Here is a 27111-nt window from a genome sequence, read left to right as displayed (position 1 = left end):
CCGTACCTTTTCCTAAAATGTAGAAAAAGTAGCATATGGATACCTGCCACATCTAACAAGACTGATTTTACAAACAAAAGAAATGCAAATAATGGAGTGCTGGCTTTGTACTGTCTCCTGTACACAGAGGGTTTCTCATTATTTCCCAGCTCCTCCTTGGAGATGTGATTTGGAATTTCTGATATGTCCACAACTCACCTGAGGCAGTGCTTACAGAGCTCAATTGCTAGAAAGCACCAAATATTTGTGGGGCCTCTTAATACAACTTCTGCTTCTTTTAGACCATTCTGAAAATGAAAATGTATCTGCTGTACCTGCTAAAAAAAAAAAAAAAAAAGGAAAAGATCACCAGTAAACCTGCCTGAGCACCAATTGGTGCAGCATGTAAATCAGAGCCAGCCTCTCTCATTTCGTACCTGACATTTACTCGCCGGGTATAAGATTACAGCGGAGGAACAGCAGAGCGCAGGAGCTGCAGGCAGATAAATATAGCTTTTCAGGACTGCCTGCTGCCCTTACAGATGAGGTCACATACATTTAGTGTCCATTTTAAACTCAGACACTTTTTAAGCATCCAGTGAGCAGGGTCATAATTTTTTTTTTCCACATTAACAGACATTTAGGGAAACTAGAAAAACATAACACGCTTAATATATTTAGTACCTCAAAGTTGGTTTTCATTGCTTTTGCAGCTTAAACTCGGTGGACTTCAGTTTTCTGATTTCAGCTATCCTGGAAATAATTAATTGCTGTTAAGAGTCAAGAGCCCAAGACAAAACCTCCATTTTCCTCAGATGTTATTTCCTTATCACATATGAAAAGATGGACTTTATTTTATATAACAGTATAAAAACAGTCAGTAATTATTCAGAACAAGTGTAAGATGAGTATCATCATAAGGGAAAGAACCAAATCCTTTATCAGGTAGCAAAATAAAATCACAAACCCCACCCCTTTAGACTTCTCATGGCAAAACCACAAGAATGTTTAATTAGGAACCCATCAGACCAATTTAACAAAGCAAGTTTCTCCTCAGCAAAACAGTGCCAGCACCTGATGAAACTACATTACATGTTATAGAAAACAAGAGCATATCAGCCTTTATAAAACAAATTAGCCTTTACAAAACACAATTATATTACAACTGTCAGCTATATTACTGAACAGAACTAATTTGTACCATGTTTCAGTGTTTTCATGCCAAAATATTTCATTAGAACAAATGTGATGAATATTCTGTCAAAGGATTTTACAAACTTACAGTTATTCCATCCCTTTGTTATCGTTATATGTTTCTTAAAAGCCATTAGTAGAAGTGTGATACAAGAAGTAAGTACTGATGTGATTCATTGGCTTTAACAAATCAAACTCTGAGAAGCATAAATATATGCAAGCTTTTTAAGGACAAGACTATAAATTCGGTAGAAATTGCCAAAAAAATCCTGGTTTAGTCTGAAGGCTACTGAGAAACGGCTCTCCAACTGGAACGTTTAACGTACGAGGGAATGCACACAATTATAAAGCCATTCTTCCTGCTCGTTCAGCGGCATCACGTGCTGAGAAATCTGCATAGCAGAGAGAAAACCAGAGGTGAAATAGTTGTTCATTGGAGAACTGCGTGTATGTTACCTGAATGAACTGTTTCAGTACTTACATCACTAACGTTAATTGATGAACATTCAGCATCTGTAATGACAGCTGGTACTCAAAACTTACTATTAAATTCATTTGCATGACAGCAAAACAGCCATAAGGGACACTGAGCCTACAGTTTATACTGAATGAATCCAAAATTAAAATAAATAAAACACCCTACAGGATCAGGCTATAGATATCTGAAGTGCCAGCAGCAATATTAGAATAGACCACAACCCTGCCCATGTCACAAGACTGTGCCTGTGAAATATGAAATAGTTCTGATGCCTCTTCTTTTCAGGACGGAAACCACACTTCTAGAATAATAAAAACTGGATTTTCTTCATAAATGAATGAAGAAAACTATCTGCATTTGTAATGAGTTTTCAATTTCATTTTATCCCTTAGAACCCTCAGAGTTTTCACTAAAGCCTGCCCAGCTCTGGGACAGGGACCAGCACATCAAATTCCCTTGTCATTGAACATTATCTATAAATCAAGTTTAACAAAAATTGGCCATCTGCAAATCACATTGTGCATACGGAGTGCAAGAGATATATTTCTGTTTCTGACTAGCTTGGTCTGTTTTTCAGAGACACACATATATCTAATTAAAATATGCCACATTAAAAAAAATACCGCCTTTAAAAAAAATAGTAAATGGTAGATGTATTGAATGGACAACTGAAACAGGCACATGTATGTAAAACTGAACAGCTGTGGATTTTTACAGCAAGCTGCACATGGATACATCAAGTACATGTTCAGCTTTGAAATATCAAGAACTGTATCTGACCTGTACTGTGATGAAGATGCCACTATTACCATGCTCATTATCACAATAAAAGGCTTTCAAAAGGAAACTGTAAAGATGTCCCATGATATTCTTCTTTTTGTTTAGATTTTAAGCTGGCTAAACAATAAAAATCTTACCATCGTGGACTTTGGTGCCACTTCTACAGCAAAAACAGTAAGCCCCCTGTTACTTAGGCAGTTCTTACTCTGCTCATTGTTGACATGAATAATCACTTTGTTTTCAGACTGCAAGTTGAAAAACAAAAAAGAACACATTAGTCTTTATGGTTAAGTGGTTGTTCTTTATGTAACAACTACACATTCCTCTTACTTCCTCAGACTTCACTATTTTGCATAAGGATGCTGATGTCTATTCTCTTTGAAGAGCAACAATTTCAAATGTACCTTAGCATCATCAGAGCACAGATTCATCATCAAAAGTCATTTAAGACTCATTGAAATAACTTAAGCACTTGCAAAGATACAACTTGGGAACACCATTGAGTGAGAAAACTATATGCCACAGAATATTAGTGATGCTAATGGTTTACATAGTTTTGAAAGGTGACTGGACAAACTAATTGTAGAAAAATATATTAAGAGATTTTAGATGCAAAGACAATATTTCTGATTCAAATAGTCCTCGAACTGCAAATCACCATAGGCTAGGACAGCGAGCTGGAGAAGCGTCACTGGATGCCTGCCTAGTTTTTGTACTTGCAACGTCTCCTACGGGCCATTTATGGAGGCAAGATACGGCCCTAGAAGAATCTTTATCTGACATCACACAGCCTTTTGGTTTTCCAAAAATCCTCTCACTCCAGCAGAAGTCCATTTCCTCAGGAATTTGTATTGTATGTTCTTTTCTCACCAACTATGTAGGGGTTCAGTGGAGACTAGGCTCCTAACAACTGAAGTTAAATGCCCAATGTTAGCATAGAAGCATCCTTCATCTTTAGTTTCCTTTCACAATAAATAACCAGGATTCCTCACTGCCACCAATCAAAGATACATCTCCCAAAGGTGTTTGTAAGAGACACTCATCAAGATGTGACCTATCCCAATCTGCTGTACGTTGTTTGGTTCAAACAGTGTCTTGAAAAAAATAGCAAGCCCTAACAGAGATGTTTAAAAAATACTTGAGAAAATTAAAGTAAGTATAATCACTTAAAGAACAGATGTTCTTGCTGTGCAAGTGCTTTCAAGAAGGATCCAAGATGTAAAACTGAAAGCTTGGGTAATGGAAAATTCATTAACAACGAGTTTATCCCTGGCCACACTCAGACACAAGACCTGAGGCCATGCTACATACACTGTTATTCAGCTATCTCTAGATAAATTTCAGTTTGAGAAGAGACATCAGGAAACGTTTGATTCTTAGACAATGTTATCCAACGTTCTCTTTTTATTGAGAAATGGAATAGAAAGAGTTACTCTACAGAATCGGCCTTACACAGGAAAGAAGCTACTACTAGACTGGTAAGGACTGATAAAAAAAGTTCTCTCTGGTCTTCACAGCACAAAGGGTTTGTGGACAGCAAAGTGTTAATATGGTAATTCTAGAAATATGGTATTGTTGCAGAAATATAAACACAATCTAGCATTAAGCTGCTTATGGCTTGGATCTGTCTGCTCTGGCATCACTTCGGTGAAGCCCTTGTTTCTACAGGGCAGTGAGATAAAGGCGAATAGAAGAATTATCTGTGCCGTAAGTATCTTCCTGTAACAGGAAGAAGGTTACAGAGACTGACGTAGCACAGAGGGTGTATTATAGTAAGTTTGTGTTTTGGATGATAGGAAATGTCTCATTAACTATTTTTTTTTTGGCACATAAATGGGTAGACAATAGATTGGGTACGGCTTACTCTCGGAGAAATCTGAAGCTCTGTGCGCAAGGTCTTTTAATGTCCCCAGCTCAGAGCCTGACTAGGGAGGATTAGAAGACAAGACATCTTTCTCTACCCACTAATTAAATGCATATGCAAGACTAAAACAGAATCCTTCCGGAACTAGCATAGTTCCTTAATTTACAGAAATAACAAAGAAAGAATTATTTCAATTGAAATCATCAGTACAATATCTGCAGATATAATCAGACTGCTTGCACTGCAGAAGCTTAGAAGACAGATGCACAGAATTGCCTTTTTATTATTTCTTTCCAGATATTTACAATACAAAAAAGAAGTCTCATGCTTACAGATTCTAATGAGATTTTCAGGGAAGTGCAACTATTTGCTTCACAGCAGAACAGTGGTATTTATGGAACCCAAATGGCATAAATAGCAGTGGTCAGTGATTTTAATCAGACAGCATCCAGTTGCCGCAGTACAGACCTCAGCTCCTTCTCTGACATATCCCCAAACACAAAAATAACTCCAGTATATCTACCCTAAAGGGCGAAGTGCAGATCTAAACCTGTAGTTCCAAGGAGCCTCAGCATTCAGTCCTAATATTAGTCCACCAACCCACCTCCTTCTGCATGTTTGCCCATTTAAAAATATACTTCTTACTGCAATTTTAAGATTTAAAGCATTTTAAGTTTAGCATCTTACTGCACTGTATTTATTTACACACAGTTCCCAATATAAATGAAACTGAGAATGAACAGCACATTCATTACAAACTATGCAAAAAGGTTTAAAATCCCTGCTTCTCGCTAACCACTTTTGCTTGGATTTACAATCCTCAGCTTGGATTAGTAATAAAGTAGACCTGTAAGATTAACCAGTTAACAATTCGTCCATAATATCCTTCTAAAACACAGCAACACAAATTACTGCTCTCTCTTTCTCACACACACTGAAAATATTAAATAGTGTAAAGGCTGTAGTCTTTGCTCCTTCTCTAGTTGTATTTCTTGTTCTTGGTATTTGTTTGCTGGTTTTATGAACATATGTCTCCAATAATTATCAAAATATTGAAAAACTGGAATGTGAATAGAAACAAATATTCAGATTCTGTATGATACTTAAAACTCATAATAAGCTGTCCCTTCCAAGAACACTGATCCAGACTCCTTTGAAGTCTGAGTTATATGTCAAAATGAGCTTTGCATCAGGCATGTTTTTTTAAATTAACTAACTACAGAAACCTGATATCAGAAAATGGAAGTCTCAAAAACGGCACAAGGATGGAAGAAGAACAATAATACTAGACATTAACCCAAAGTACCTTACAGAAGTCTCACGCCATACCTTATTTTCAATAACAGAAGTGATTCTCCTGCCCGCTTTGTAGGTATAGACGGTTACGTTTTCACAGCCATCCACGACTTTGGCCTCTCCTTTATTAATAACAGACTTGCAAACAGCCCTGTTGAGTTGCCAGCTCCCTGCCTCTAGATACATGGCTTTAATTCTGGGTTTGCATTTTTCTGCGTAGATGTCAATGACAAAGGGGCACGCCTGCAATGGAGAAAATGAGTTATCCTCACTTCATCTGTCGTTTTCCCACTCAGATTTTCATCCACAGCTGCTAAGTATTCTCAAAAATGCTCTGAAGTAGTTACCCAAGTAGAAGTATGCCGCTGAATGTAAACTATTCAAAACCTGAGGGCTGTGGTGATCTTTTAAACCAAATGAAAGCTCAGGACAAATGAACATTTTTCATGCCAGTCACAGCACACTCAATATGCAGTTCAGTGCATTTGGCTCCAACTTGGCAAACCCTTTGTTGGGTAGCAAGACATACAGGAATTAAGTTTTAATGCATTTCAGCATCTGCAATAAACCTGTCTCCTTTACCTGTCACACTCTTGGTATTTGTGCCACTTCCTACAGACTTAAAATATCCACAGTTTTGTATTAAGCACTCAGCTTTTACAGTATCTTGGCTAAGATTAGTGCATGTAACAGTCAGGAGTTTGCATTTCCATAGACTCAGTAGAAGTACCTCGATTTCTTTCAAACGGCTGTTGGAACTCACTAGGATTTCTCAGTTCTGTCTTTGTTATGCTCAATGTTCCTGAAATACCAATCTTTTAAAGCATCTGAAAGGGTTAAGTTACAGACACAAATAGATTTACGTTTTCAGAAGAATAACTAAAGCATTCGGAGAGCTGTGTTGTCCTTTGTAAAGCAAAGACATCAGCCATAAGCCACAGCCAGTTTAAGGCACAAAATACCTGGAAGAAATTTCTAACTTGACAGAAACCTCCCCCAAATGTTCTTTCTTAGAGGAGAGCTCCCTCTTACGTCTACAATGCAGAAGGATAGTTTCGTAGTTGCTCTGCTGACCATACTCAGAGCAAAAGGACGAAGTGCTGCTCATTACGAAATCATTCACCATGATCTCAGTATTTTCACCAAGAGACAATTGATGTCTCTTGACCATACCGAGTATTTCTGGGTCTGTATGTATTTATTTTACACACATATATTTTATATGGTGACTACACTGATGTGTTTAAGTTTAAAAAAGTTAAAGAAATAATTTAATCAGACTATGGTTTTTTAAAAAGCAGTTTTTCTTGGGAATTAAATGTAAATGATTAAATAATCTGCACATTTAATGTTTTAATTTTTCATATTTTTTCTCTTCATTAAAAATATTCTCTTACTTCAGGGAGAAATAGCAACACCGGTACTGTTTCTGTAAAATTCCAAAGAAAAAAATCTATAAGCACACAGAAACAGAGAAATAAACCCTGGACCTGTAAAGGAAACAACGTGCCACCAGAAGCCTTTTAATTAAAAATTTATGTTGAACGCCTTCAGACACCATTGTGACAGGCAATGGAAACAGAAATAGCCACGTCTGAAAATTATGAATTCTGAATCACCTGAGGAAAATGTTATCTTCTCCTTATTCACTCCTTCTGTTGCAGCTTGGGCCACGAAAGTGACTTCTTTAAGCAGAGCAAGCCCTGCATTCTGTAGGTCTGCTGGCAGGTCACAGTTTACCATCTCTACCATCCTACCACTTCCTACCAGCAAGGTGCATGAATTCTTTCCACAGGTGTAACCCAAGATTCCCTCCTCTGCAATCCCACAAAATACTGGCTTTTTCTAAAGCAAAAGACAAATTCCTTCTTTCAACAACATCAGTGCTATCCTAAGAAACAAAATACCATAATGACTGAAAGTCAGTGTAAACCCTGTATTAATAGTGTTTGCACTGGATCACTGACCTACTGAAATCAATTTATGACAGACAGAAACAGTACTGCAATTAAACACGTGCAGCGAGTTGTATGCGGAGCAGTTATTTTTTTTGCTATAGGGCTGTCGTACCTCTGTCATTTCTAACGCTTTATTGTAGCCCAGAGACAACAAAGTGACCCAAAGGTCAGTAGGATCCCCTTCACGGTCGTTGGCTTCCATGAGATTCAAATCCATAAATCCTTGTCTTGTTAGTTCATTCTTCTTCATATCAAAATTCTCTGTTTAAAAAGAAATATAAGGTAACACTTAAACATGTGTGCTGTCTGCAAACACCCTTTATTCTTCCAAAGCCAAATTCCCGCTTATGTTAACGAGCTTTAAAAGACAGAGCCATGCTGCAGCCTCAGGCTCTCCAATATAATTTGGGAAGGCATGTCCTTGACTAGATATGTGCTCTTTGCAGCGCTTCCCCACGGATTTTAGATAATGACTAGAAACAGCTGGCCCCTCATATAGCCTGAAAGAGGGGGAGATTTCAAAACAGAAAGAGTTCACATAGATTTCTTTGTTGTTGTTTTGCTAGCAGTATTTATTGTGGTTGAGATTTGCAGAATGGGGATATCGAGAATGGGAAATGAAAGTCTGCTGGGGCAGCAACCTTAGGGCTTGAGGTTCTTGATATAGAATTGATTTACTTAGTTCCTAAAAAGCAATAAAATGCCACTAATCCTAACACGCCTCTCGTGATAGAATACCTTAGAACAAGCACTCTAATGTCAGCAAACACATAATTGAAATGTCCTTGTGTCAGAGATTTTTAAAAATGGTTCTCTCATCTTCATAACAATGCTAAATCTTTACTATTTATTATTAAAAAGGGATTACCAATTTAATAAATCTATCTAAGGGTACAGATGCTATAATAAATGGCTTGAACTTTGGTGTCAAGATTTATTATATTCGTCTGAACCCTTCAGCTGATTAATGACCTGGTAAAACATTCACCATATTCTCCCCTTTCCTCTCCTACACTTCATACACACACACGCACACCCCTGGTCCTCACGTCAAGACTAGTGCAGGGAGGCCTAACACTGACAGGGTGATGAAGTGTGGAAAAAAACACGTACAGGGATGAAAGGGACAAGAAACTAACTCATCTATAGAAAAGTACTTTTGCATGAGCTTTCCATCATTTAGGTAAAAGTCCAATATCTTTGAGCGTTTTAGGGAGAAATAGTTAGTAGGACTTGCCAGATTTAAAGTATTTTGGCCCAAATTAAGCAACGTGTCATAGCCTACAAAGGAATTACATCAAACATGACGTGCTGATATATGATATGCCATACTGGCATGTCAGACATGATTTGCAGAAAAGCTGTATTTCTTACAGAAACTTTAATTTTCATACAACAGCTTCTAAATTTCCAGTTTGTGCACTCACTGCAGCTGAACTGCCGATGAAGTCACTGGTGACTGTGTTCTCCTAGCCCTGCTCTGAGGTAAAAATGTGCATTCTCAAGGCCTTTGCAAGCTTAAAGCAATGCCACAACATTCATTTTTTGTTCAAAATTGACATTTGTGGCACAACCCTGCTCCTGCAAGCTGGCAAGACGTCAAGGAATGTTGACAAGATATATCGGCAGACAGAGAACAAAGCACAGCTGGAACAGTCTTAACTGTCGGCTTCCTCATCGCACTCCCAGAAGTCTCAGAATCCCACAGTGGTCATAGCACAATATGAACAAACTGATAAAACATATATGAGCCTTCAAAAGACAGATTCTTAACAAAAAACTACTTATATCTCAAGAAAACATACAGTTACAATAGGTATTTTCTAATGTATAATTTTCTAAACAGACAGAAGCTCTAAATGCCATTTTTAAAGCATCATATACATACTAATTAAATGTCCCTCTCAACACTTTGAGATATGAAACCAGCGTAATCTGCAGAAAGGAGACTGATTAAATGAATACCTGTTACAGTTTAATTCACCATATGATCCATGATTAGAAAACCTGTAGCTTTTGGCAGCTATAAAATCTTTCACCTACAAAACTTTGCAATTAGCAATGGGAGGAATTTTCTCAGCAGAAAGTCAGTGGTACATGAACCAGAACTAAGCAAAACAAAGGACAGGAGACTGGAAAAGGGAAAAAAGAAAAAGTGAGAAGAGAACTATATCTCCATATGTTCTGTGGCATAGGCTACAAAATACTCATCTCTTCTATACTATACATAGTAGGATGCTATACATGACAGCTTGCAAGTAGATTGATAGACCTAATTAGTTGTATCAAGCACAGCAATGAACTTACCCTTACATACAGCCCACGCTTCCTCATCACATTTCTCACCACTAGTTCTCAGCTCAAAGAAATTGTATTCCTCCAAACTCAGAAGGCCATTTCCATCCAAATCAATTGTTTCAAATATATCCAATAAAGTGGCTCTAAAAGATGAAAATGGCAGAACTATTTCCAAGTACTTCTCTTTCCTTTACTGTCTCAATATTGTCGACAGCTATTCAGTCTATTTGAGAATATTCCGTGCAAACAATATTTTAGTAATGCACAGCTTTAAAAAAAATAGACATTACTTGGAACACATTTATAATAGTTACCATGACTATTTGGGAATATGACTCACCGGAACTCTTTGGTCAGAGCTAGTTCTCCATCTTCACCTCTATACACCAGTTTTGCTTCTCTAGTAATTTGTGCTTTTGCCTTCTTCAACCTACAGCCTGTTGTGAATGGGAGTAGCCAGTAAATGCCTGATCCAAGCTCCCCTCTCCATCCAAACGTCTGCTCTTAAAGGAAGAGAGACAAATTTGTGAGTTGCTTCTCCAATGATACCTTTCTATTATTACTAGTAATATTCATACAAAAGTAGTTCTTTCCTTAAACATGTCTACAGTGAGATGCTGTGTGATACCATTTTAGAGACACAAAAACTAGTGAATCTCTTAGTTATAATAAAAGTTAGAAAAATGTGAAGGACCAGAGATGACAGGAGAACAGGCATTACTAGAAATATCTAATAACAGTCCTATCATTTTCCAGATACGCAACACTGTACTTGTTAAACTTGAAAACGAAAGCAGCCAGAAGCAGGCTGGCAGAACTCACTGAGTTTTTGATTTTCCCTCCAATTCATTAGCTTTTCTCAAACTACTAACAAAAACTTCCTATGTAAAGAAGTCACAAGCAACTGAGGGTTTAAGAAGCAAGCTGAGTTCCCTGTGGCTTGGAAGGGGGAAGTAACTTAGCGCTATCATTTCTCCTCCCTTATTTCTGCCAGGGGGTAAAAATATTCTGTGCACTATGAAGTTCAAAATCCAGGAGAAAGAAAAGGAATTTTTTTTTCAAATTTTACCTTTGAAGTTTTGTATTCCGTCACCTTCAAAAACAAGTGAGTTTCCAGAGAGTATCTACACAGATAACCAGAAACTCGCCCGTACTTACCAACACACCAGATGATAATATGGTCCTCACAGGAATTTCATAAAACTAGCATTCGAGTGGCTTGCAATTCAGCCCATCCAAAGGGTGTAACTAAGATACAATTACATCTTACCTTGCATAAGTTCTGCCAGTTTTGAAAGGGAACATGCAGAGAACAAGAGGTTCTTCTCTAGTCTGATTAGGTACAGTTTGAATTCCTTCCAAACACATGGGAACCCACCCACGAAGCATTAACACAGACACTAAAGATATAACAACTAAAATAGGAACACATCAGAACTAGCCAACCTCTTTGTTTTGTTGATCAGTAAAGCTCACAAGCTGTAGATTTTCCTGGGTTTCATTTTCCTTCAGGATATACAAAACTGTATCCACTGACAACCAATGACAAGGTTTTCCTAAAAAGAAAAACATTCCAAACACATGTGCTTAATAATGGCACAAAACTGGTTTTCTTCCAACCCCAAAGTAGATATATCTATAGCATTTATTATATTGATCCCTGTTAATGTAAGGTGCATAAAAAGAATCTATTATAGGCCATTGGGATTTCCTTCCTATTTAGGCTGATCAGATAAATTGTTTTAAGTCTTGTGATTGTCTTACAGATAATGATTACTATTAATAGTTCTACTATTAAAACCTTTGGTAGTTAAGGAAGCTATTTCAATTATTTTCTACCATTACTAGAACATTAATAGTTATTACTTTTTCTTTTCCAATTAAGGATCTTTAAAAAATTGTGTCATATTCTCTTGTGAAGTTCTGTAAAATATTGCTAAACTCACCATGAATGGAAACCTAGATAATGTGCAAAAGCTAGGGGTACCAGAAGATATAAATCTCGGAAGTGTAATTGTTTTTAAGATTTAAATAGCAAGATCCCTCTACATGGCAACACTAGCTGTTGTTTGTTGGTCTAAGGTTGGATAAGTTAATCAGACCACAGCAAAACAGTGAATGCAGGGGCTTAGTTTTTCTACAGTTAGAAGTTAATGATACTAAAGAGTGGCTACACATCACGCAACTTTGTTAAAAATTTGAAGATATTTTTGAGTTCTCATAAAAAGGTATTTGCTCTGCTGTTAGATGAATCCTTTCCTTACATGCCAGTATATTACCCTTTCCTGTTCACAGCAAACCATGAAGGCATTTCTATATGCAGGACAATGTGCAAAAGGCAGGCAAGTACTCTTGGTTACACAGAATGTCTGGACAATCCTGCAGCAGAACTACTCTAAGGCACAGTTTAAGGAGGTAGTACCTGAAAAAATGAAAGTTATGAGACATTCTGTTACTCAAATCTTATTACGGGACCCGTTGATCAGCTTCCCATTTCAGCCTGGTTCTAACTGGAAAACAACTACTTTCTGTCAGTGATTTGCAGTGAAGTTTTTATTATCAACCTCGATCAGGATCAATTACCAACCTGCAGCACAACAGCCAGTCCAGATAACTCTAAAACATATTTGTAATCTAATGGCTCCTGTTTCACAGGATCAAAGAGGAAATAATCTACTTGTGGGAAAAATATTAATAATTCCAATGAGGCAACTAGATAAAGCTCTTTGCTAAATTGCTGGAGAGAACAAAACCAATAGCACTTGGACAAAAGGAGCACAAAGGCTCACTGATCTCTAATGTGGGCTTCACTCTTTTCAAGATTAAAATTAAAATAGGCAAACTAAGCTATAAATCCCTTGACAAGATTCATAATCAAAACATCAAGATACCATACTGCCATAAAAAGCTACAACCTATTTTAAGTATTTACAGAAGCATTTGAGGTGAAGAATACAGTATTCACTAAGTTTTGTATTGTTGTTTACCACAAAGTACATCAAAATCTTAAAAAGAGATACTGCGAACAGTGCCAACATTTGAATTTTGTGAATAAGAAACTTCACAAATCTATGGCCAAAAATACTCCAAGAGGTTGGCTGCCTAAAGGGACAAAGATAACAGACTTTGCTGATTTTCACTATCCAGGCAGCGCGCACAAAATGAGTAAGCAGAAAATACAGTGTGACAAGTTAAGTTATATTTTTAATAGGACTCTGTCAACTAAGTATTGCTATATTGCAATATTGTAAAGTATTGCAAGTGAGAAAGGAAGAGATGTATCAACAGAAGAGAAAATACCTTTAATAAAAAAATTCTCAAAAAAAAATACAAATACACTTACCTTCTACTTGACGAATGTTTAAGGGCTTGATGGTAATACATACTGTAGACCTCTGAGGTAAGTGCAACTTGTACTTGTGGCTAATAATTTCACCATCGTCTTCTAAGTAGAAGCATCCTTTAGATTGTGCACAGGGCCATTCCTGGAAACCAAGCAAATATTAGATATTGCCTTGATCTCTGATCAAGTTAAAAGCACCTTCGCTGAAATACATTAATTTGATTTAATAAATCCTTTATAAAATACACCACAAGATACGGCATTGATCTGCTACTCTCTTTTTAAAATTAATTTTCTCAAACACTTGTTTTTGTAATCAATTTTTGCAGAGCAGTTAGTAACATTGCCTCGCATGTGAAAATGCTTGAAAAACAATACAGATTACCCCAATGCTCGAATACAAGAAATGAAGAAACAAACAGAACTCATTAAATTCTCCGAACTGTGATTTACCACTGAAAGGCTGGAATTTTGCTACATTAGTTCCATCAGGCCAATCAAGCAAAGAACATAATAGATCAGCTGAACAATGAGGAGTTACTTGCTCAGACAAACACAGACATAAGTACTGGTCAAATTAAGTGGTTCGTCTTGACTTCTGTCAAAGCTCTGGGAAAGACAAACTGAAAACTGCTGTATTTGTGAATAACATGGGTCCTAGAGACACCATGATTTTGCTGAGATGCTATTAATAAAACAGCTTTGTGCTTGGATTTTTTTAGTTGTTTGGTTTTTGTTTGTTTGTTTGTTTTAAAGTAGGTCCCAATTTCCAATTTCAAATCTTTTAGCAAAATAAAAATCAAGTCCTTATAGATATACTGTATGCCTTGAGAACCTGACATAGCTGAGATAACCAGCCATTAGCTCATTTAGTCTCTAAGTTCAATACCTTACAAAACCGTTTGAAAAACTACTGACTTCTCAAAAATATCTAAGCCAAAAGATCTGCTAATGAAGCCACGTGGCTGTTCTTTGAGAGATAAAAGAGCATTACATAAGTTTAAACAGTAGTCCAAGCGTGCTGTAGTTATTAAAAAAGATACTGTGACAATTTTTCATGTACAACTGTGTACAGCCACAGTTTACTCTCCCTTCCTTACTATGCAGTTTTGACAGTCAGATGGACATTTTTACAACAGGGATATCAAACGATCCAAGTAAGAAGGGAAAGTATTTCAAGGCACAATGTGCAGGTTAAGATGTGAGCAACAGTAAGCAGAAGTTTGACAAAGCTTTACGAATCAAATACTAAACTGTTATCCTTGCAAAGAGCATACGGTGGTGCTATACTCTCTGAATTATCCAGGTCAAATTACGAACAGGTGTGTACATTTGGGAAGCTAAAAGATTATTTTCTGGTTTGATTTAAGCATGTCACTTCCAAGCATAACAAAAGCTGTCAAATAAACATTTCCCACTATGTTGGCTATTGTGTGAGAAATGTTAATCATAAAGAAATGCTCCTATGACTATTTAAGTTGTTGTTGAATAGTTCACACACACACACAGAATTAAACCCCAAACCCAATATTTGTGAGAGAAATTGTTCCTATGATTAAAGCAAAGAACTTCAGTTCAACACTTTGTCTTGTACAAAACCATAGGCACATATGCACCAAAAAGTCTCTCTAGTTCCATTGCATTGAGTCTGACTCACCACACGAGTGGGCGCATGTAACTGTGGCAAGAAGATTATTTTTTTCAAGTATTTCTTTTGGTACCCATTGTGTGTACAGGTCTTTTGCTGACTTCAGTAGAGCAAAATGCACAAGTGAGACTCCTTAGAAGGCGGAATTTAGCTACCCAACAAGAGAGAAGGTTTGGAACATGATACACTGCTTGCTTTTTTTTGTTAATGTGTTTCAATCTTGACTAAAATCAACACAAATAATATTTTGCAGAAATTTAAGGTCTCCATTAGCCATCTTTTACTTAATTGTAATTCAGCTCCAGCTGAAGCCCAACAGGTCAGCATGTTGCTTATGCTCATCTGTAGCACTTCTGTAACTAATTTTTTTTCTCTCCAAGTTATTTATGTCTTTAAACATGTCAAAAAACTCCACTGACAAAAAGAAACCACAGAGGAGAATGTACTGTGAATACATTCCATGTTTCCTAATTTCGACATTCATCATGTTTTTACTTCTCCTGTTTTCTACTCGTTTCTTCTGTCAGAAATGTAAAATTGGCATTTGTCCAACTTCACAAGGGCAATATTTTGTCTACTGTCCCAAAAAGACACGTGAAGTGCAGAGAAAAAAAAGTATTTCTGAATATAAGATAAATAAGAAGATATTTTGGTGAGCTAGATTCTGATCCACACCACAAGTGAATCACGCTATATCTATTCATTGATTATAACAGAGTTTGTATTGTGCCCTTCAGAGTTACAGTTTAAAAAAACTAGTAGTTCTACTTACACCTTTTCATGTTTATTGAGTGATTTCAGTTTTTACATGATGCTAATCAATAGCAATTTGTATCTGCAGCTGTTTTTTTCGGTCAGTTCTTACTGGCTTGTACAAAGAAAAAGGAATCCAACATTGAGAAACTGTGCGATGGTTTTATATACTACATATCACATATGAACAAGGTGAAATTGCAGGTTAAATTGCGTGGAGGTCCAGATACCTAAACAGACTGCAAAAAATTCCTTTGAGATTATGTTTTTAAATTTTAATATAGAACAAATGTCACTGTATAGCAATGTCGAAGATATAAAGGACTTCAGAGTTCAATAACAAATACAGAGTTGTTATTTGAAACAAAAATGTAACTCATGAGAACAATCAGTTCAGTTTTCTAGCAGCAGTTACACTATGTGGTCATAATCATTTTTTCTCTTTTATACAGGAGTCTCAAGGTGCACATTTTTAATGTATCCGAGCAGTTTCCAGTTAATGTTTTATATTTCTACAGCTATTATTTTCTGTTGAAAGAAAACTAGTAAAGGTTCAGTCAAGAAAGGGAAAACAAAGGAAAAAGATCAATATTAACACTCTACAAATATTGACTTAGCAAAGTGACTTTGTTGTCTTTCTCCCACAGGAATTTATATTGAATGAGTGATTTATTTAAAAGAAAATACTGATAGGACATATTAGTCTAACTAAAAATCAATATTTTCAGGCTACAGCATATACTTATGAATTAATGCCCAATGAACTGAATATGCTCACAGATCTGTTATTTATTTCCAATTACCTTTCATATAAAGGTTTATGACACACAATCTTTCAGACTACTTAAGCATTTAAAGTTCTCACCAACCTAATAAATTATTAAATTTTAAATTTCTCAAAAAGTCATTAAACGTTTTATCCAAGAGTGGTTTCATTTATAAAAAACACACTTTGTTCTATTAAACCTTCACACCTGAAAAATTATATCCAATAACTAGATGTCAGCAAAACCAACAGTATATAAAAATGTTAATAATAATATGTACCAAGAAACCTTGCGCTAGTTTATAGCTGCCCTTGACAAACTATTAATAAAACATAAGCTAAAAATCACAGAGAAATACTTTCTCATTTAAAATGGAATAACATATGTGCCCGGAGGAAAACAGCATAATTTCAATAGGACGGGTTTACGTGATACCTTCATTGTGTCTGGCTCAATTGTGTTTCTGTTGCTACTGGCACCCACGCTGATAGTGGCTGACATGGATCCTTTGCAACTCTGAGCTGACGAGGGTCTTGAAGGAGTTTTGCTGTCACCTATAAACAGAAATTCTGAGTGACAATTACGTTATTTCAACCCACTCCTAGTACTCCTCATCAGAAAGCCTTATGTTTATAGGCATATGGGGAAAAAACAGATGAAAATAACTTCTTTCAGATAAGCTAACTTGCCTTATAATTATAGAGCATCTAATAATTCATTAGCCAAACACCTTTAACTTCCCTGACTGTACATCTCAGGTGAACAGGCATATGAATGGCAGAATCCTGGAATCCAAATCTGCCTGAAGGAAAAGAAATTGTTACCACATTATTCCATTTACCTTAGAATCGAGGTAAAAAAAAAAAAATCTGTCCTAAGTGGAAAGGTTTAACCTGCTTCTCATTTAAGTTCTTTCTTTTCAGGACAATGCAGTTTCCCTGCCAGACAGTACAGCACTTCTGCACAGCTGCCCCATGCAATTACTTCCAAGCCTTTACTTTCTGGTTCCTTATGTTGGGGCAACTGCTAGTACAATTGTTGATTTAGCTACATAAATTCTGTCTTCATCGCTGTTTTGTCATCTTTGTGCCTCTTCGGTATTGCCTAGAATTGAAGCAACTTAAAGTACATGTGAATATTTCACACATGGTACCTTTGCAGCTTGGGAAGATTTTTAAGTATCTTTGTAACTTTAGGAAGAACATTAAACTCTCATAATGATTGTGCTTGAAAAGCACTCTCGATAACTGAAACAAACAAACTGCTTATTGATAAATGTTTAAGGTTTCACCTCCTATCTAGGAAGGAAATAAACAACTTGCTATGTTGCAACATCTGAGCACTCGTTTTCTCTTTTCCCTGTGCACTGTTGTCACCTGAGAGTCAATGAAATTCACCCTTAAGAATGTGAGAGCTTCAGAGCACAGATATAGCCAAAGTCCATTTAAATATGGGGGTCAGACTACTGAGACATTTATGTGATTGCCACAACAAAAAATTAATTAGTAACATCCTCGCTAATATGAGAAAAATTAAATAAATACTCAACTATGAACTCCAATGGAATGAAAACTCCCAATATGAAATAAAAGTACCTTTTGTTGGTGCTTGTTTGTGGTCAGTTTTCCTTGAGATTCTCGGTGATGGTTTTGACACCGGCGGTGTGATCCCTTCAGAGGAAGTTTCAGCTTGACTTCCAAACTGCTGTTGCCTCAATCGACTGTCAACTTCCAGTTTATCTCGCGCAGTCTTGCAGCACTGCTCACTGGTTGTCATGTATAATTCACAAAACTTTAGACAAAGAGAAGTAATCTGGTAAATGAAACATTATTTCTCACAGTTTTAAGGATTAAAATGCAACATCAGTAAGGGAAGAACAGGTCAACAGATGTAATGCTCTTTCTCTTAAAACACAATATAAATTTTCATTCTCATGAATCAGAGCAACCACTCAAGGGACACAGTAAAATGGAGCCATGATTCAACACAGAGGTCTAAATGTTGAATCAAAATTAAGTGCGACTTTCAACCCAAGAGGTGATTTATATTTCTTTCTAGATATTTGCAGACTAATTTTTGTTTAACATAAGATTCTTAAGAGGAGGACGTTGTTCTTCTATGAAACTGGACTGTTTATTAAGTTCAAAAGTTAGTCATTGCTTAGAGATTATGTCAAAAAAGCTGATAAGGTGTTGCATTGTGAAAATGAAAAGTATGAAATAGCACAGACATAGCAACTCTCATTGTTTCCAAAGCTTGCTGTCAATTGCCATCTTTACCCTGCAATTCCTTTAACTCTTCACACATGCTGTTAGGTTTTGTGCTTACTATTAGGCTCTGCCTAAGACATTAAGCTCACTTGCAGCAAGTGACCTTTTCTAGGATAACCAGATAAAGTGCAGGAAACAGAAATGTCCACCAGCCCGTGTTCCAGTACGTAGGCAGCTGGGAGGCCAGGGCAAGGTCATCAGTGGGCCAACACACAGAGGTGGGATGTGTTATATTTGATAATGCCAATACTGCCAGTAACACAAGAATAAATAATATCAATGTTTGCAATACCTTGTTGTAGTCAAGTTTGCCACTGCAGTTACAATCAGCTTGTTTAATAATAGCACTGACTTCATCCCGAGTCATTTTTTCACCTCTCTGCAATAAAAAACAACTCAGTTTGGGTTCCTAATCAAGAATAATTTTGTTTTATCAGGTCAAATACAATATACTGTATTTCAATTGTTTGTCCTTTCTGTCCCAGTTTACTCTCCTCTACATTTCCTTAAAATTGTTTTATTCTCACTTTTGAGCACTCTACCAGAATTCTACTACTAGTCCATTTTAACAGTTGTTGCTCCCCAGTGTTTACGCTTTCCAAGATGATTGGCTTTTACAATGAAGGGGGTTTTTGGCTGTACAGAGCAAAAAACCTGACAGAGAAAAAAAATCATTGTAATAATCTGTGACGTACATCTATGTAGTTTAAAGTCAGAGTATCAGCTCTACACCAACTTGGAAGACTGGGTTTTTTCAGGGGTTTTGTTTGCTTGCTTTGCAGATCTGCAGAGGACCTGGATTTTAACCTTGTCACCACTCGTCATTCTACCATACTCTTGCTAATGTTTTTGTTTTTAAGTTCCATCTCCTACAGTCTCATCATAAAAAAAATCTTGGCTGCTATTTTAAAAAAAATCTTATTTTCTATCTTTTCACATTATATGATGAAATATATGAAATATATGAAATATGGTGGCAGTTCAGCAGCTAAATAAGCAAGTTCCAGATACATTTTCATGTCATTATTTTAAGTAACATTAATGATACGTATAGGGAAACCTTATGACATTTGCATGCTTGGGTTGATAATGCATAATTTCTGATCAAAGTATCAACCTACCCCAGCACAGTTCATCCTAAGATCCCCACTGAACTAAAAATAAGATGCAGTGAAGTCACTGGTGTGACAGCACATCATAGCTGTGATAAAACTAAAACACCGACCATGACATTTTATGTATAACTTGGATAAATGTTACATTTTAACTCTGTATCTGAACACACACAGACAACTTGAGAGGGAAGAACAGCAAAAGTGTGTCATCAACTCTCTTGGTAAAAGTTCATAACCTCAAAAGGCTGCAGGGGGGCCCTGCAGAGAATAGAGGGATTTGTACTAACAGAACCAAGAGAGAAACATGTGCATCCCCTTCTGTTGCTCTGCTGCCATTTAGACAGAGTTCAGCAAAACATTCTGTGAAAGTATTAAATATATTTTCTCTGCCAGCTTCCACTTTCAAGGAACAATTCCTGAAAGAGACTGATGCATTATCAACTGCAAGACTGAGAGGGGAAAATATGGAAAAAAGATCATAGATAACCACAGAAAACCAGAGTTAAAATTGAAAAAACCGCACATTAATCAGTTATCAATTCTTTTGATCAGGAATATGTGTTTACACATTCAGAATAGTTTCCAAAATCTCTACTAACAGTTAAAGATGGATAATTAAATAGCTACTGATACTTACTGTTGTAAGAATTTTATAAAGTTCATCATGTAAAATATATCCAGTGTTATCTGTGTCTATTTTTCCGAATGCTTTAAGCAGTTCAGTTTTTGTAGCTGGTTTTTCTTTTCTTAAAATAGTACAAAAATCGTCAAAATTCAGTGTAGTTGTTTGTGAAGTCCAATATTTATTAACTGTCTTCTGAGATGGATTTCTTCCAGCCTGTTGAAGTACTGAACAATAAAACACAATATTAACTATATATTCCAGCTATCAGTAAAGGAGTTTTCTTAAAACATCCTTTAATCACTTTCCATGTTCATGCTCTTTCTTTTTTTTAAGCCAAATCAATCCAAGGGAAGAATGGGGTCTGAAGGACAGTTTTGCTTATAGTTGCAATCCTGTCCTCTACTGATCCAGACTGACTGTGACCTTCCCTGCCCTTGAACTCTGTGGTCTGTACCAGAGAGGTTCAAGCAGCCTCAGGGCCAGATGAGCTTGCTTGCAGATCTTTTTGAGTGCAGTCATCAAACAGGTAGTGCCTGGCATCCTACATCATCCCTCATGAACTATGATCCAGCACAGAGACGACACACGTGCTGAGAATCACACCCACTGTCTTCTACAGAGGGAAGAAACTGGAGAGCAGTCTGTGACTTTTTATAACACAACAATATCACAGGAATTATTTTGCTTACAGGCTCTGATCTACAGCTTCCACTTACTCATGTGCACTGTTCTCCTAAACCATGGATGTCAAACTCATTTTCAACTGCGGCCACATCAGCCTCGTGGTTGCCTTCAAAGGGCCAAATGTAACTTTAGGACTGTATAAATGTAGGAGTAGCAACTACTGTCATGAACTCAATGGGATGTCTTCCTTAAAGAAAGTTAATAGGTTCAAACCATTAATTAAGCAAATATCCATGAATTCAAAGACAATCTTCTCAAGTGACAAGTGTAAAATCCAGCCCAGTGCCTAAATTCCCAGTCTTAATATCAGGAACCTATTATTCCTAAGTTCGCACATTACTAGAACCTGTTTCTACAGAGATCCACATAAGTCCTTCCATTTACTTTGCAAAGAACTGAGATCTAGTGCAGAATTTAGCCTGAACACTTATGTCACAGCTATACATTTGAACTTATCAATTCAAATTACACAACATGAATTTCAAATGTAAAGGAAAAATTATACTAACAGACATACATTGCTAAGGCCAACAGCCAACAGATACATGCAACCAGTCCCTACACCTGGCATTCTTCACCATGAGTTTGCTGGATCTAGTTAGCCTCCTAAAGTCTTTACTGAAAACATCCTTTCAACAGTTTCCAGTGTGAAGAAGGTATTGTGTTAAATTGAAATTAAATTATAATGCACAGTCTATCTGAAACTGGAGGGATGCTTTTACATCTTCCCATATAATCAGGTTTTGAAGGAAACACAAGACATCCTCCATCTCTGCGCAGGCTGGCAGTTTGATTTTTAGCCAGCTGACCAATGACCAAGTCTATACGAGCTGAGAACAGTTCAGGAGCATCTGTGAAATGAGGTAGTGGAATCATTACAATTCTCAGTAGGCAACTGTGTCACCATAAAAACAAACACCACCAGATACCTTTGCTGGTAATCTCTGATTGAATGCCAAGGACTAAATAAAGATTTCTGCCCTGTCACCTCCACAAGCAGAGTCCAGAGAATACAGCAAAGCTTACATATTTATCCATGCAACGCTTAGGCACATAGCAATTGTTTAAGGATTTCAAGGTCAACAAAGGCAGGGCAGTTACTCTGTGCTTGTTTACGTAGATAGCTGAGTTCTTGGAATATCAATATAGCACAGTATTAACTTACATTTAACAGAGTATCTTTCAAATATACAACAATTCTGTGTTTTTATACATCCAGGGAGATCAGCACTTGCCATACCCTACATACCTCCCAAGTTTGTATTTTTGAAAGTTCAATTAGACCGCACCTTTTATTTATTACCCCTTTACAGACTGATTCTGCTAAATACCTTAAGTAATATTATACCACAGGAAATTAATTGTCCTTTATGAGTTAACCTTGAAACTAAAACACCCAAACACTTGCCATGTAGTGAAGTGGCGTGGATAGAGATGAAAGCCAAAATATATCTAGAAGAGATGACATTTGTTCACACCACTCCTATCTTGAAATCCAGATTATCCAAAACTATCATTAGGATGTTATAAAGGCACTTTTATTACAGCTGAGAAGGCCTGGATAACACTAAGTCACATGCTTAAAGAATGTGGTCGCTAATGCGTACAATTTCATGTCCTGGTATAGGGAAAGAAGCTACAAACAATCCGTGCATCAGAAAAGTACACTCAGCTTTGACAGTGGTGGTTTCTATGTGAAGAGCTCATGTATTTTAGGCATGGGCAATGCAGCCATTAGTGAGAAATCAATTTCCTCACATATGCAGAAAAAAATAACGTCACTAGAATGATAACTAAATTATGTGATAGCATAGCATGGTTTTGCCTTTCGCTGTTTGTTTGGGGTTTTTTTTATTACAAACAACTGCAATGCCATAATACACATACTTTTTACTGGCATCATCATCTGTGAGGAAGACTTGCAAGAGCAACCTATACTACCACCAAGCCTAAGTGCATTCTGAGCTGCACCACAAAAAACACAAAATAGATCTGTTTAGTTTTGAAATTACACATTCCAGTTCTCTTTACCTCACTGAAGGCTTATGTACCCATGCTTTCTTTATCAACCATGTGAGCTAGAAACATTTTTTCCAATAAAGCAAGCTAAGAATTTCACATAATCATGAAACTCAGTAAAAAACAGGACTGAAAGACACTTATCAGTTCCCTAACACAATTCCTGCTATTACATACGACAAAACCACATGACTTTCTCACAAAAGGACAAAACTGCTCTAAGAAAGAAAAACAAAAACCAAAACCCAACCATGGCAAGGCATAGCACACAATCCTACAGCTCCAAGACATAGCAAAGTTGATACTTGCTTGAGAAATTTTATTGGGCCTAGTGAAACCTATTTCACAACTGAAATAGGTTTTTACTCAGTCTTATCTTACTTCTTCCTTATTTACTCAGTCACTAAATTATAAAGAAATCAATTTCCAACACACAATCCTAACTACCATTTTTAGGTAAACTTTTGTAATTTCCCTAATAATTCCATGCAATGAACTTTGAAATTCCATAGGTTTTCTAAACAGACTGAAAGCTGTGAAGCTTAACGAACTATCTGCTAACACCTTTCTTTGGTACAGCTGAAGCATTCAGAGATACAGTTTTTTCCTGTTGTACCACCGACAGAAATACCACTAATATACAAATGTAATACGGATGAAAATATGAAAACTTTTGATTTTAGTCTATGGGAACATTTTAATTCAGGAGGAGTTTAGATAAGAATTCTTGCAAAACACCAGTGTCCAAGACAGCCCATTTGATCACATGAAGTTGGTAAAGGCAATATTTTCACATATTACTTGGACAAAGCTGCTTATAACTGATCTGTGAGACTAACTGTAGGGGTAAATTACCACACCCACACCTCCAGTAACAACCTCTCCTATGAGTCTGCAAACCTCTGTGCCAATTAATGCCAGTTATCATGGCAATTTCCTGTGGCAGGGCAACTGCCCACTGTAAACTGAACTTAATCATTTCTCAGGGATAGGAAAACATTTATTGCAGAAATGTCATAGTAAAAAAGCAGCACCTAGGCCCACTTCAAGTGAGCACCAATGCTACCATCACACTTGGTGGTGTTAAACAACTCAAATCCCCAGTAAGCTGGTATTGACTTTTGCCCATTTATACTGGTGATTTACAGATGAAAAGCTCTGTATACAATTCCCACTTCCACGAGTCATCCAACACCTAGCAACAAAGATTAAAGATTTAAGGAAAATGAAAAACATTGAAGAATGGTAGTTTCTATAAACTTCAAAAAGTCACCACGTGACGTATTTTATAACAGGGAAATGATGAAAATGACTTCAAAGATACAGCCACCAACACTTGAAGTCTTAACCCTATTGAAGTCTACTGTATATTCCTTAAACAGTTACTGAGTTTGTACACTGGGATACTCTCAAGACTGCACTGCCGACTGCTGTTTGTAAACTACCCACTGCAATCATCATACACAACAGTTATAGGGGAAAAAAGTAATCATTACCTAAACTGAGTTGTTCTTTTGATTTAATATTTTCTAAACTGCTTTTTAAAACAGTTAGGTAAGCTGCTCGGCAGTTCATGTAAAAGATTGCTTCTTCTGCATGCTGAGACTTCTTTGCTTGGGAACTTTCTGAGCGTGTGACTTTCTGAACGGAGAGGGACGCGTTATTCTCAGGACTGCTGGCCATTCTGTGAAGAACACAATTACAGTTAGAATCTGTTACTCTTTTGCCTGTTTAATAATGTCTCTGCTTTGCCTTCTGAAACACAAACTAGCACATATTATCGTAACATCTAGGTCATATGTTTGCTACTCTCTAAATGTGGGATGGGAATACTTACCTATACTTGTAGGTAAGCACCACGAGATCTGCAAACACAAACAGCTTGAGCTCCACTCACTATTCACAATTTCTTCTTGGCAGGAAATATTTTATTATATTTTATTTTAATTCCAGACATTTTATATCTGAATTATTATATAGTCACGTTATTTGAAAGCAGAATGCCAAATTTTCAAGTTATCAGCGATAAAAACTTATCTCATTGGAGAGAGCTCTGTGGCTGCGCAGTCAGGATCCACTCATGCCATGTGGGGCTCCCAGTTATATTTCTTGGTGATAATGGCAAATCCCCTTGTCCTCCAGTGAAAACTACAGGTGAGCGCCTTTATATTGAACTGCACATTTGTCAGTATTTTCTCCTTCACTCAAAAGTTCACTTTCACGTTTCCAAGACTCATTTAGCTGGGAAACTGCGTAGTTTACACAGCTTCAGCAGAGACACTGTGTGATGTTGTAAACACCATACAACATTCAGTGTTAAAATACTGACAAAATAATTATTCAATCAACTACATTTTTTTCTGGTGCCAACCCACATTAGAATGGGCTTTTGTTTTCTGTTTTTACAGTTATAACTTAATCAAACATATGGCTAATAGTAAAACAGGTCAAAATTATAACACTTAAGCCTTCAAGTATGCGATGTTAAACACACCTAATTCTACTTTTAAGAGTTATCTAAATATTAGAAATAAGTAAGTCTGAAGCTAGGAATGTACATAAAACTTTGTGTAACTTAGGCCTTTTAAGTACAAGAACTCTACCCATATAATTGTAAAAGAATGCGAAAAAACATGAAATGCATTTTCTCTAAATTATTAAAGCAATTCAAAACACTAACTAATACTGTTTGCTTACCAATGGCCAGTAAACTTCAGCAGCAGCTTCCTGCTTTTACCAAGGGTGATTAAGGTTTTCAGAAGGCCATCACAGAGTGACACTAAATCGTGTTGTATTGTTGGACTAAGAGCCTCTCATATTATTTTACCCAATGTTGACTTCACAAAATATATTCCAGTATAATAAATTGAATATCTCAAGTTCAGCAACACGACAACGAAATCATAGGGTCCCCTTCAGGACTCACTGGATTCTTACTCAGGAGGCCTAAATCACTCACACCTTCTTGAGTTATATAGGTCTTTTACACTGGGGAAAGAAAGATAATAATCGCTTATCATGGATGAAGTACCCTATTTATAACACACAGGCCGCCTGCCTGACACTTTAATATTACACTGGCATTAGAAGGACCCCATAGGGACACTGTGATAGTCTGGTTACTGCAAACGGGTGTCACTATAATTAAGCACCAGTGTTACACACACAAAATGGAAGTGGCTTAAAGTCAAGGAGGAAGGGAAGAATAAATGTTAATTTTCCAGTAACTAGTTTATAAAATGTGAACTCTCGTTTATACTCCTTAGACTTCCCATGACCAAGATATTTCTTACATGGGCCACAGTTCTGCCAATACATCGCTAAGAAATCCAGTGAGCAACAGCTCAGCGACAGCAGCCAGCAGCCCCAGAGCTCAGGGTGTTCTTACTGGACAAATGATACTTCTAAACAAAAAAGTCAAAAGGGAGCAATCCAGCCTCCGCTGAAGTGGGAGGACAACACAGCCTATTACTTTCAAGTTTAGTTGCTATGATTCTAATAAATAATAAAAGGTCTTTCAAGCAGGAATTAAGGCATTCTCTTGTTGTCAATACTGACCTTTCCCGCCGTGGGCCTGAGGCCGACGTTCAGCACCGTCCACAGCAAAAAACACCAGAGAAGCTTCGCGCTGCTGCTTCTTCAGCTGCCAAGCGCTCAGGCCTCAATCACCTGAAATTCGGAAACTTTTACCACACGAACCTCATTACCTCCCTCTCTGGTGAGCGCAGGGGTGTCCTTCGGCAAAATTTACCGCGCACCCTCGTGCAAAAGACATTATAATCCACCTCCCTCAGCCCACCGGAGGGGAATCAACGCTCCCGCCCTCCTAGCGACCCCAGCAGCCGTGAGGGGCGGGTTCGGCGCATTTCACCTCCCACCCAAGCCGGCCTCGCACAAATCCCCCCCAGGGGGCGAAGCCGCCCCCAGCCCGGCTCTTATCGCAGAATAGCACCGACAGCGGGACCGAGAAGCCGCCCGGTCCCCGCAGGCCCCCGCTCGCCGCCCTCAGCCCGCCCCGCTGCGGCCGCGTCCCGCCCTCT

At 37.3% G+C, this 27111-nt stretch overlaps 1 protein-coding gene across 5 annotated transcripts; it reads right to left on the bottom strand.

Moving 5' to 3' along the window:
• Window positions 1-30: 30 nt before the first annotated feature.
• Window positions 31-26947, bottom strand: EFCAB7 (EF-hand calcium binding domain 7). Of its 5 annotated transcripts, none has more exons than XM_080349046.1 (16): window positions 26630-26762; window positions 24568-24755; window positions 20381-20592; window positions 18921-19007; window positions 17954-18149; window positions 16794-16912; window positions 13191-13332; window positions 11294-11403; window positions 10188-10345; window positions 9857-9990; window positions 7662-7810; window positions 5625-5834; window positions 2569-2676; window positions 1262-1565; window positions 664-732; window positions 31-472 (listed from the first exon to the last, which is right to left on the bottom strand). In XM_080349046.1, the coding sequence occupies exons 2-14, from the start codon at window positions 24752-24754 to the stop codon at window positions 1491-1493; spliced, it is 1887 nt and encodes a 628-aa protein (XP_080205172.1). In that variant the 5' UTR covers window position 24755; window positions 26630-26762; the 3' UTR covers window positions 31-472; window positions 664-732; window positions 1262-1490. The 5 variants fall into 5 exon arrangements, with proteins under 5 accessions (XP_080205172.1, XP_080205175.1, XP_080205173.1 ...); XM_080349049.1 differs by having other exon boundaries at window positions 1500-1565; XM_080349047.1 differs by lacking the exons at window positions 31-472; window positions 664-732 and adding an exon at window positions 26823-26947 and having other exon boundaries at window positions 866-1565; window positions 26630-26740.
• Between the last annotated feature and the right edge of the window lie 164 nt (window positions 26948-27111).

Source organism: Nesoenas mayeri (assembly GCF_963082525.1).
Source record: "Nesoenas mayeri genome assembly, chromosome: 8".
Taxonomy (NCBI): domain Eukaryota; kingdom Metazoa; phylum Chordata; class Aves; order Columbiformes; family Columbidae; genus Nesoenas; species Nesoenas mayeri.
This window is presented reverse-complemented; position numbering and strand designations above follow the sequence as displayed.